Source organism: Paramisgurnus dabryanus, chromosome 6, assembly GCF_030506205.2.
Source record: "Paramisgurnus dabryanus chromosome 6, PD_genome_1.1, whole genome shotgun sequence".
Lineage (NCBI taxonomy): Eukaryota > Metazoa > Chordata > Actinopteri > Cypriniformes > Cobitidae > Paramisgurnus > Paramisgurnus dabryanus.
The window spans coordinates 34,252,707-34,265,564 of NC_133342.1; the positions used below are offsets into that span (position 1 = coordinate 34,252,707).

Genomic DNA, 12,858 nt, shown 5'->3' on the forward strand with positions numbered 1-12,858 from the left:
GCTTAAACCAGTAACGAGCATTTTGATTGGTCGTTTTTGTGAACCAATCACATTCTTTCTGCCCTCAGAACATGTTTGAGTAAGGAAAACTCCTACGTGCGCTCAAGTGCCATCATTCCATGCCAAAGGTGGGCCAGATGAAGGTGTCAGATGTGAACCAGATCTGGGCCACAGCAATTTTGCTATCTGGGAGATCTGGTACAGTATTAACTCTGTCTACTTAAACAGATACTGCATCTTTACCCTGATCATCAAAGTATCCCTCAGCAGCTCTGAGAATATGATTCAAGGCATTTAATAGCAGGATGTTCATACCCAACCTCCTGGCTGTTGTTCTTCACTGGGACAACAGCAGTCAGAGAAACTCCAATATTAGTTTCCATAAGCAAAAAATAAAGCTTTGGACATTTGAACATCATGTGGTTTTATTTTATTATTTGCATTTTCAGAGTAACAAGCAAAGAGAAATAACCTTATAATACTCTAACAGAGATACAGCTGCCACCTTAAGCATCTACTATAATCTGCCTCTTAAAGGAATAGTCTACCCTTTTGCCATATTAAACTATGTTATTACCTCAACCTAGACTAATTAATACATACCTATCTTTTTTCAATGCGTGCACTGTACAGCGCGTTGTGAATGTGTTAGCATTTAGCCTAGCCCCATTCACTCCTATGGTACCAAAAAAGTTTTATTTTGTGGCACCAAACTTACTGGTATAACTCCTCATGTAAATAGGGAAAACACAGAAGTGTTCGGTGGCTTCCCTGTTTGGAACCATAGGAATGAATGGGGCTAGGCTAAATGCTAACACATTCACAACGCGCTGTACAGTGCACGCATTGAAAAAAGATAGGTATGTATTAATTAGTCTAGGTTGAGGTAATAACATAGTTTAATATGGCAAAAGGGTAGACTACTCCTTTAAGAGGCAGATTATAGTAGATGCTTAAGGTGGCAGCTGTATCTCTGTTAGAGTATAAATGCTAACACATTCACAACGCGCTGTAGAGTGAACGCATTGAAAAAAGATAGATATGTATTAGTTTGTCTAAGTTGAGGTAATAACATAGTTTAATATAGCAAAAGGGTAGACTATTCCTTTAATATGCGCTAAACATAACACATTTTTTAACAGCATATTGGTACTGTAAAACAGAGATCCCGGTGATTTAAGACATTATTTTGTTGAAATGACTTGATAGACAGACTTTTCCACCACGTTGTCATAATCATCAAAGTATCCCTCAGCTGCTCTGAGCATCTGAATAACAGCGGTCAGAAGCAAGATGTCATTTTGCGGCTCTATATCAACTTCTTTGCTGTAATTCTTTACTGGGACCACAGCAGAAAGAGAAACCCCAAGCTGAGCGCTCACCTCCTGCATCTGTCACACACAATATATTCATCAGAATCAACACTCAGAAACATCATCAGACCCGGGGCCTTATTTATAAAATGCTGCGTAAAAACCATCCTAAATTTGATCTTACGATCATTTAACAAAAATGCGTACGTGTGATTCATAAACTGAACGTACACGCAGAAAACGCGCATACCCCTTTCAAATCTATAAATCAGAAATGAACTTGAACTTTACGATCAAATCTGTGCGTACGCAGGCTTTATAAATGAGGCCCCAGAACACCGAGCACAAAGCTTACCATTCTGTTAATGTAATGACTCTGATAGACGTTCTTCAGGTCCTCTGCCACAAATGGGCACGCTTCATCCACCTTAGTCAGCAGGACCAGCTGAGGAACGTCTGAAGAACACCAAAACCACAAAATACATGTCATTTTAAATCAAGCCCAAGACTCAGTTGTAGTTAAAGGGATAGTTCACCCAAAAATGAAAACTTTCTCATTATTTACTCTCATGTTGTTTGACCACACATTGTCTTAATTTGTTCTTCAGAACCCAAAAGCAAATTTTTTAAAAGAGCTGTTTGGGTTCTGAAGAGTAAAAAAGAAAATGGGGGTTCAAATGAAATTAGGTTGAGTAAATAATGACTAAGTTTTAGTTTAAGATATAGTTAACTCACTCAGCTGGTTGGCTTTCCTTCTGAAAACTGCAAACTTGTCGATCATTTTGTCAGAGAGAATCTTAACTTTGCAGGCATCGATGACATATACAACACAATGAATCTTATCCTTTAAGCCAGGGGAGTTAATGAAATGAGGCATGCCTGGCTGGATAGGCATTGATGGATTAAACTACAAAAACAAAGAAAATACAATTATACCCAAACTACTAAAATATTTTCTGAGGCATTAATGTTAATCTTTTTCTCTCATATTTTTCTTTTATTTATTATCATACGTAACTGGCAAGTCAAATATCTGTTAAAGTCTGTGTAAAGTCATTTAGAGAATTGTTTCTAAACACATAATAAATGCTAGAAATGTATTGTTGAAACACAATACAAATACTATATACTGAATTGTGGTGTTATAAAAAGTTTTTCCACATTTCTGTGTTCAGGATTATTTAAGCAGGGCTAAAACGGTGGCTCAGTGGTATACTGGAGCAACTGAACATGGCCCCGCCCCTAATACAATCGCAAGCATCTGTTCAGGTTTGTAGATGTACAGGTGCTGGTCATATAATTAGAATATCAGGTTACACTTTATTTTGATAGTCCACTTTAGACATTCTACTAACTAAAAATAACTTTGCAACTACATGTCAACTAACTTTCAATAATTTGCAACTATACGTCAACTAACTGTCATTAGAGTATTAGTAGACTGTAAGGGTTGGGGTTAGGGAAGAGGTTTGGGTTAGTGGAATAAGTTGACATGCACATGCAAAGATACTTCTAGACAGTTGAATGTCTGTTGAGATATCATCGCAATCAAGTGTTAGTAAATATTAAGCAGACAGTTTACTAATTATCTAAAGATTGGTAGTTGATAAGTAGTTGATAAGTAGTTGCAAAGTTTCTTATAATCAGTAAAATGTCTAAAGTGGACTATCGAAATAAAGTGTTACCGAATATCATAAATATCAATATCAAAAAGTTTATATATATTCATACACACACTGATATATTTCAAATGTTTATCAGGTTGGGTGCAGGTTGTTTATATATTGACCCACGCATCACTGACGTACAGGAATTTCTGGACCAGGGGTTTAGACCAGGGGTTTTCAAACTTTTTGTGTGTGTGGACCACTATTTGTAATCAAGAATTTTCGCGAACAACCTCATAATACTCATCATAAAATATGTTTACACAAAGTCCTGAATTAATCTGCACATCTAAATAGTCTTACTAGCACTAAAACTATAACTGGTCATCAGATCAGTACAACAGGTTTCTTAAAAGAAAGTTTACTGCACAAAACAGCTGCCACATATTCATACACCAATCCATTTTGTACGGCACTGAATTTGAATGTCACGGCCGAGCGCCAATGGCTTATTTTAGTAATCACACAATAACTTGACAATTTAATTTAAAATTTATATCAATATTACTTATATACATATTCTCAATGTTGGGAAAGTTCACTTTCTACATGAACTAGTTCAGTTCACAGTTCACAAATTTTAAAATGAACTAGTTCAGTTCATATTTCAAAATTTTGAACTAGTTCACAGTTCCAAAAATGAACTAATTTATAGTTCTTTTTCCCCATATTATTATTTTTTTAATTATTGCCATTATAGCCCATATAGAACCACAGACAGCAATTATTTCATAAGTTTTAACACTGAAGCTAAATGCATCAGATTTCATCTTCATATCCAACTTTAAATCCTTATCCAACCAGGGTTTACATAAGCATTGACTGTCTTTTAATTTTTGTATTTGCTTACACATACCTTGATAGGCTAGCTGGGTGGGGGTCGCACCCCGGGGCGAGAAGGCTGCGAGGCATTGCATGTATGACAACTCGCAGGTATTGCACAGCACACGTGCACGGCTAAGCGTGAGCTTAGTCAGAGTCTATTTCAAGATCCAGAATATGCGTTAGCAGCCTATGTTAATCGTTAACGATTTAAGACAAATATTATGTTATTTAATGTTAAACTATTTGAGTGGCGCGGCAGGAATTTCAGCAGCCTGTGTTGTTTTGATGACGCATGCAGCGTGACTGGTGAACACTACCCTGCAAGTAAGCTTACGATGGGCCTGTATGGGCATAGCCTAAGGGCCCCGCACAGGTTTGCTCACTGGCAAAACGTTGGCCCCTTAGCGCTGGCCCTGCATGGGCAGCCCTCACTTAGCCCCCAGGAAGCCCTCACATAGAGAAATCCCCGGAGTTTAATGAACACTGCTGGATGTATATATTGTCCCAATCTTACAGAGTGTTAAAAAGTAACAATGAAGCAGAATTAAAAGCGCTGTTATCCTCTCTCTCACCATCTCTGTCTGAAACCTAAAATTGCATTTTTACATCTTATTGGTAGAGTCATTTTCTTACTTTAGGTGTAGATTTTGTTTCATTTAAAGTCACCACTATTGTGATCAGTGTTTGATTTAGTTAAACTTGACTCGTGACTCTGACATTGTTCAATTATTTGATTGCTATAACTTTGTGTGTTTAAGACATGTTTGTTATGGCAGAGTGCGATACTTTGGTGGTGGTCAGTTCAGTAAATAAAGTCTTAATATCATCATATAAAAACGTATGTATTAATTTATTATTTGCACACTTATCAGAAGGTTCTATCTCTGACAATGTGATACTATAGTATGAGATCCAGCTCTCTCTTAGCAGTTTGTCTTTCTGAAGAATTTTGAAACACTGACACTCAAAATTAACTGCTCTACAATGTAGACACACAAATATCCAGAATTAGAGTATGAATCACAATGGTGGTGACAATAAAATGAAAAGCTTCATGCTGCAATGCATGCTGGGTATCAACAAATTACAAATCTCATCCAGAACTCCCAGAATGCACTGCAGCATGAATAAATAATGACCTTTATTACCATTTTCTTTGTCACCATTGTTGAGATTCATACTCTGATTTTTGATGTCTGTGCATCTACATTATTCAGCGGTTAATGTTTATGTGCAAACTATCAAAATCCTTCAGAATAATTAACTGCTATGAGAGTTCTGGACCTTACACTGTAGTATTTCATTATTAACAGAAAATGATGCTTCTGATAAGGGGGAAAACTATATTAATAAATCTGTTCATTAAATGATTACGTTTGATGTTTATATACCAACCATCAATATTCAATTACTATTGCCTTTTCTTTGCTATAACATGTGTTTTAAACACACTTAGATAAAGCAGCCAGAAAACACTAACAATCCAATGGTCAAGAGTCAAAGTCCAATTAAAACAACCACTGATCACAATAATGGTGACTTTAAATGAAACAGCCAACATCTTAACATAAGTTAAGAAAATTACTCTACAAGTAAGATGTGAAATGCAATTTTAGATTTCAGACAGAGATGTTGAGAAAGAGGATAGCTGAGCTTTTAATTCTGCTTCATTGTTACTTTTTAACACTCTGTAAGATGGGACAATATATACATCCAGCAGTGTTCATTTAACTCTGGGGATTTTTGTGTATGAGGGCTTCCTGGGGGCTAAGTGAGGGCTGCCCGCGCAGGGCCAGCGCTAAAGGGCCAACGTTTTGCCAATGAGCAAACCTGTGCGGGGCCCTTAGACTAGCCCTAAGTGGGCCCATAAAGGTCCATCGTAGGCTTACTTGCAGGGTAACTGGTGGCAGTGTTGCCAGATTGGGTGTTTTTCCGCTACACATTAAGGCCTGTTTACAGTGTGTTTTAGTCGGATTTTCGCCTGGAAGAATATAGAAATCTGGCACCCTATTGAACGACGTTTAACTGAAAGAGCGTGCCGTTCACAGGCACCAGAATCAACGAGTTCACAGTAACGTTCATCAGGTAGTAATACAGTACGTTCAGTTCACTTTCAACTTTTGTTCAATGAACTCGTTCAAGCACAACACAGCATATTCTCAAAATATACATATTCTTATTTTGCCTTTACACGGACCACCTGCAGTACCCTCACGGACCACTAGTGGTCCGCGGACCACAGTTTGGGAATGGCCGGTTTAGACCACGACATGGACCTAATGGCCCTCATTTATCATTCTTGCGTAGAAACGGGCGTATATGTTGGCGTAAGATTATGCTTACACTCCTCTCACCGCCTGATTTATGAAACTGTGCGTACCGTTGATATTCAGGTGTACGCAATACCTGCCCTTCATAAATGCTGCGGTGAAAACGATCGTCATTAGAATAACACGCCCATATAAATTCAAGTCTCCACCTCCCCCACGCCCTCATTTTACGACATTGACACATGGAAGACGGCAAAGAAGACAAACCGGGGAAGTGGAAAGAAACAAAATTGTTTTATTTGGGAGTTTAAAGAGCGGGATTAAAGACACATTAATAATTGCATGACATTTTGTAATATTTGTATTATTATTTTTATTATTAATGACGCTTAATTGATATTTAGAATAATAATTATTGATTATTATTATTATTATTATTTACTGTTGCTTACATCTAAATTATATGTCTGCTTAATGGTTCGGTTAAGTTTTTTTAAAATAATATTTTAAAATGATGTAGTAACTTTTGTAGTGTGGTTTTCTGTATTTACATACAGTTGTTTGTTAGCTAAGATCCAGTTTCATACGGAGCTCCGTGTATAATTCAAATTAACAATCTGTTTCCACGACATCCACATGTTTTACTAGGCTAATTCATAATTTTAAGTAATAATAATTGTAGCCTAATAGTAATGACGAAATATTATAATAATTAATCCCAAGGAACAAACTGTTGAATATTGGGAACGAATTTTATATTTATGGCCATACTTTAGACTAAATAAGAAAAAGAAGTGTCCATAATATAGCATAAAAGATAATTCGTGGCCATGATTTTGTCCGCATGTCATCATGATCGGATTTATGGTTCCATTCAACACAAGCATTTTACCTTACCTATTCTTGTGTAGCTATTTATTTATCATCGAATGGTATGTAACTAGCTTACCTTTTGATGCATTATTACCATGTTTTCGTAGCACATCCTTGTGCTTTCTTGCAATGTGCCGCTTCAGATTCCAGGATGAATATTTGCTAACTTTTACAGTCTCTCCGCACTTCCTTTTAATGTTTTCTTCCTGTCCAATCTTAACTTTGATTTTTACTTTACATCAAAGGGCGTTCTGGGTTCAACGAGCGGTGCTGAGCGAGCGGACTTTTTAGAAAGGCGCTTTGATGGTAATATTACCGCACCGCTCAAGGCTCCGCTCACATGCTTTGCCCTGAAACGTCAGGTAAAGTGCCCAGGCTCTCAACTGAAGGAATACATATGCATACAAATCAAATGCTTTGGTAAAGTCTCTCAAATTAAACATTAAGTCCATGTTGCATAAAAATAAACACTGAAGTTTGTAATTATTATGTTTTGTTTTTTTACAGTGGGTCATAATATATCATATATTTTAGTTTGTCAGTGCGTTTTGTGGTGTTAGGAAGTGTTTCCGCATTTCTGCACTTACTCAAAATTTGCGTACACCACCTCCTGAGCAGGCGTAGGATTTGAGCGTACCGTACGCCAACGTCCATATTGATAAATCTCAAAGTCACCGTGGTTTTGGGTGTACGCCAGGTGTACGCTGGAATTTTGGTGTACGCACTTTTGATAAATGAGGGCCAATGAGTGTCTGTTGTCAAACCGCAGGGAGACTTGCAGAGACTTTTTTCTGTCAAGTCGCTCCATAAAAAAATTTGGTCGCAAATTGGTCGCACTCTAGAGCCTTATAATATTATTACTAGTAATTAGTTACTGGCCCTCAACGATTAGGTGACAAGAATCCTGCATGATTTTCAAAGATTTTTTTAGTCAATCAAATTTGGCTGGGTGGTTAATATCAAATTTTTCTGAGGTGTGACAAACTGAGAACACATTTAATATCAGACTTCAAACAAACACTAGATGTGTCTAGTTCAAAAGTTCTCACCTGATACCTGTCTTGAACGTGACCTCTCAAAATATTAGAAAAATCATCTAGATCCAGCCCGGCGTTCAATCCCTCCTCCAGACCCATCGTGTCACACAGTGCGAATGGAATATGAGTTACACTGCAGGTTGGTTTTATGCTGTAGGTACGAAACTATGACACAAATATTACTGTTTACTGTTAAACCTGCATCAAATTATTACAGTAAGCAGACACTTTTATCCAAAGCACCTTTACCTGAGTAGTTAAACTGGAGCCAGCAGTGCCAGTGTTGGCCTGACCGCTCACATAACCTTTAAATACAGAGTTGATGGAGTTGAAGAAACTTGATTTGCCGGCACCAACAGGGCCCACCATTAAAATCCGAGCCTGTTTCACTGAGCTAAAAGAAGGCTTCCACTCAGAAATAGTGCCCAGGAGTCCCTTCCTTCTCCTAATAAACATTATGAATCAAATTAAACTGAAGCAATCGGTTAAATGATGTGGACCTAAAACAACAATGTAAAGTAACTCTGAATGTTTTTGAAGAAAATATTAAGTTTGACTAACTCAGCGTTCCACTGGACATTTCTCCATGGTTTCTCCATAAGAGCTCCACAGTCTGGTGAAAACACAGACCAGAACAAAAAACTACAGTATTCACACATACAATAACAGAAAACATCATTATAGTCTTTTTCTGATTAAATAAATCATGTAATTTGGTCAAAATATACTCACCCTCCACCCTGTACACCTCACACTCAACCAGCTGTAAATCATTCCCATGCATCAGCAGTGGATCAAACTGGTATTGCCCAGCAGGATTACTGTAGACTGTGGCCGTGTTGTTATAAAGAAACACTAAAGAGCCAAAGTGTGGACCTGAATCAGTAAAAGCATACTGAGGATTTCCACTGACCACACGCATTGGATCTGCTTTCACTTTGTTGTCATTATAACTGAAGAGAAAAGCTTTCTCATCTACAACGTTCTGGCCTGTCTGACCATAATCTTTGCTAGTGTAAGCTCCAAAAACATAACCAGAGTTATTGTAAGCAACAACAACAGTGGGTCCCTGTCTGTTACACTTTTGGTGGAAAGTAGTGGTACTGTAACCATGCACGCTGGCTTTAAACAGCAGGCTGATGTTGGCATGGTTCAGTATTGATCGCAGCTTCTTCTTCTGCCAATCGGACAACCTGGATGTGATGGATGTGCTCATGATGATGACCTAAAAGTAAGCAATTTGAAAATATTTGTTTTACATAAGTGCAGCATATACATTTCCCCCCCACCCATAATCAAGATGTCAACATGCAAGATACATTTAACTTCTAATTCAACTGTAGTACACCAGCTAACTGTAGGTTCACACCAGCCGCGGAAGAGGCGGCAAAAACGCGTGAACCGCGTCCAGTTTGCCGCTTGAACATTTTGAGTTTACTCGCTTAATCCGCGCGTGAACGCCGCGCGTGAAATTCTAGTCATTCGAGAAATTCACGCGGAAATCCGCGTCATGGGAGGGGCTTCTGCGACTCCGCGGAGACTACACCACTCCGCTCGCTTCCTGTGATCACGTCACTACTACAGCAAGCTCCTGATTGGTTAACGCGGCGCGGAATTCCGCCAAAGTTCAGATTTTTGAACTTGCGCGTTTCCCGCGGCAACGCTCAATTTGCGCGGAACGCGCGGAACGCCCCGCGCCTTCCGCGCGTTCCGCGACATCCGCGCCGCGGCTACCGCGTGTACCGCGCCGCAGGATGCCTAATCGCGTGTTTGCATTGACTTAACATGTAAATCATCCGCGCTTGCCGCCTCTTCCGCGGCTGGTGTGAATCCACAGTAACAGAAAAAATTCTAAGGACGTTCCTTGAAAGTTCCTAAAGTTCCCAAAAAAGTTATCCCAACATAAAAAGTGTCCAGTTTTTTTAACGTTTTAAAAACATTTCTTGGCTGTGTGAATATTAGAGGAATGTTACATTCTAGCATTTTCAAACCTTATGACAATGTTATGTTTTATGTTCTTGCAAACACCCGTTTTGTATATTTTAAAAACTTTTTTGCTTGTTATGTAAATGACAGAGAAACATTACATTATATTATTTTAAAACCGTTATACTCTAAAACATTATTTCTGAATGTTCAGTAAATTTATTGCTGTAGAAAACACAATTCACTTATTAGGCTTAGATGTTGATGTTTTGTTTAATTTAATTTTAAGTCACCATTATTGTGATTAGTGTTTGTTTTAGTTGGACTATTGACTCTTGACTTTTTGCTTGCTTGTTTATTCTCTGGTTGTGTTAACTTTGTGTTAATACACCACATTTATTATGACATTTAAAGTTAATAGTGTAGTTCTGTGGTAGTTGGTACATAATGGTCAAGATCATCACCTAATTAATTTACTAATCAAAAGTTTTTGATGTGCAATGAAAGTGCAGGATCTCATTTACATCATTGACAGAAAATAAACTTTTGATTGGTAAACTAATTAGGTGATGATCTTTACTATTATGTACCAACTACCACAGAATTACACTATTAACTGTACATGTTCATACCAAATGTGGTGTATTAACACAAAGTTAACACAACCAGAGAATAAACAAGCAAGCAAAAAGTCAAGTGTCCAACTAAAACAAACACTAATCACAATAATGGTGACTTAAAATTAAACAAAACATCAACATCTAAACCTAATAAGTGAATTGTGTTTTCTACAGCAATAATTTTACTGAACATTCAGAAATAATGTTTTATAAAATATTAAAATGCAATGTTTCTCTATCATTTACATAACAGTCAAACAAGTCAATATAATAAACAGTTGTTGTTTTAAACATTGTGTGAACATTAAAACATGACATTGTCATAACGTTTAAAAATGGTAAAATGTAACATTCCTCTAACGTTCAGACAACACAAAAACGTTCTTAGAACGTCAAGAAAACTGGACACTTTTTCCGTTGGCAGAACGTTTTTGGGAACCTTGGGAACTTTCAGGGAACGTTCTTAGAACTTTTTTCTGTTAGCTGGGATGTCTCTGAGGAAAGAAAACCGTTAACGACCGTTATTTTTTAAATTATGCGAATTCGCGTACAAGAGAAAGCGGGTGCTCGTGAAAAGCGAGGTAAACGCGTGCAGAGGAGCACGCGCATAACAGACGTGCTCACTTCAGAAATAATGGGTTTAATTATGCTTTTACTTAATTTCCTAAAAAAAAACATAACCAAAAAATAACCATTAGAGAACGTTAGGTATAAGTTATTTTTAGGTTATTTTAAAAATAACCACCCAGCAACGTTATGGGAACGTTATTTTATGGTTCCCAAAAAATAACCAAAAAATAACAAAAAAATAACGTTCTGTATAAGTTATTTTTAGGTTATTTAAAAATAACCACCCTGCAACGTTATGGGAATGTTATTTTATGGTTGCAAAAAATAAAACCTAAAAAGAACGTTCCCAGAATGTTATTATTTGGTTCCCAAAAAAATAACCAAAATATAACCAAAAACTAACGTTAGGGGAACGTTCTGTGTTTGCTGGGTTACATTTTTATTTACAGTACACATGACAGGAAACAGTGAGACAGACGGGTGCATCCATTCCATTGTGGGGTGGCAGAAACAGTGAAGCATGTGCTTGTTCACTGTGAGGGATAAAGTGAACGAGCTCAACTTGTGGAAGAACTAAGGGGATATAAAGTTCAATAAGCAATTAAAGATTTATTTCAAGTGCTCTGGAAAAAGAGTACTGCCCATTTTTATTGGGATATAAAAGTTTCATATACATAATGTAAGGGATTTATTCAATTAATTTATTTATTTATTTAATAGTTTTTTTTTTCTTATTTTGGTAGCTAGTATTATTTTTCTTTCCATCCTATGTATTCACACTCCATCCTATCAAAACCTGGTTTGTCAACTGCCATTAAACACAAAAAACTCGGTGGACACCACCCGAAAATCTTCTTTTAGCCGAGCAATGTAGGACGACGGCTCCACTTAGTGGAGAAATGTTGAACTTTAATGTCTTGTTACAGAAATAAAGTTATATAATGTTGTATAATGATTTACTCTGTGTCCATTGCATATCGCGACTTCCTCTGTGACCTATCCAGCCCTAGATCTTATTATACACACATTGTGAAAGGTTGTTCCTTTTTACCTCATGTCCATGTATATCGCCTGAATGGCCCAGATTATATTCATTTTGACTGGAATAGCGAATGCAAAACAGAGAAATAAAATCACAAATAACGGTGCTTACCTTGGACCAGGGCGTTAAGTTCGTTTGCCTTTCTTCTTTTTTTTTTTTTTTTGCCTTTCTTCTTTCACGCTCTGTGCCCGCGCGCGCAACGTCACATCCAGCCTACTTTCGTTTCTAAAGAAATGCAAGGGACCGTTTTACAATACGTCAAGAAAAAAGAGAAGCGTTGTTTTATAACAACACGTGCGACCGAAAAGTATCTTAAGTGTCTAAATTGAAACTTTACAGTGTGTATTTTACACAGAATTGTAAATGAAGTTAAAGACTTGATGTTAAAGTCTTGATTTACTATTTCATTACTTTCATTTCATGCCCACTGCCTATGGAAGCCCATTTCCGCCACATAAGAAAAAAAATCACGTTCTGATAAATCATAATTATGACTTTAAAAGTCGAAATTATGACTTTTAAAGTCATAATTATGAGATAAAAAGTCGAAATTATGACTTTTAAAGTCATAATTATGAGATAAAAAGTCGAAATTATGAGTTTAAAAGTCAAAATTATGAGATAAAAAAAATCGAAATTATGACTTTAAAAGTCATAATTATGAGATAAAAAGTCATACTTAGGAGATGATAAAAAGTTGAAATTATGACTTTTT

At 37.0% G+C, this 12,858-nt stretch overlaps 2 protein-coding genes across 16 annotated transcripts in view; one reads left to right on the forward strand and one right to left on the reverse strand.

Annotated features, from left to right (window-relative positions):
• LOC135767353 (NLR family CARD domain-containing protein 3-like) overlaps positions 1 to 12,858 on the forward strand; it is a 205,292-nt gene that overhangs the window by 60,479 nt on the left and 131,955 nt on the right. The window lies entirely within an intron of this gene.
• Positions 967 to 12,372, reverse strand: LOC135767401 (interferon-induced protein 44-like). The gene is made up of 8 exons (XM_065277101.2): positions 12,255 to 12,372; positions 8,718 to 9,210; positions 8,547 to 8,598; positions 8,235 to 8,430; positions 7,998 to 8,150; positions 2,049 to 2,220; positions 1,669 to 1,769; positions 967 to 1,391 (listed from the first exon to the last, which is right to left on the reverse strand). The coding sequence occupies exons 2-8, from the start codon at positions 9,199 to 9,201 to the stop codon at positions 1,185 to 1,187; spliced, it is 1,365 nt and encodes a 454-aa protein (XP_065133173.1). The 5' UTR covers positions 9,202 to 9,210; positions 12,255 to 12,372; the 3' UTR covers positions 967 to 1,184.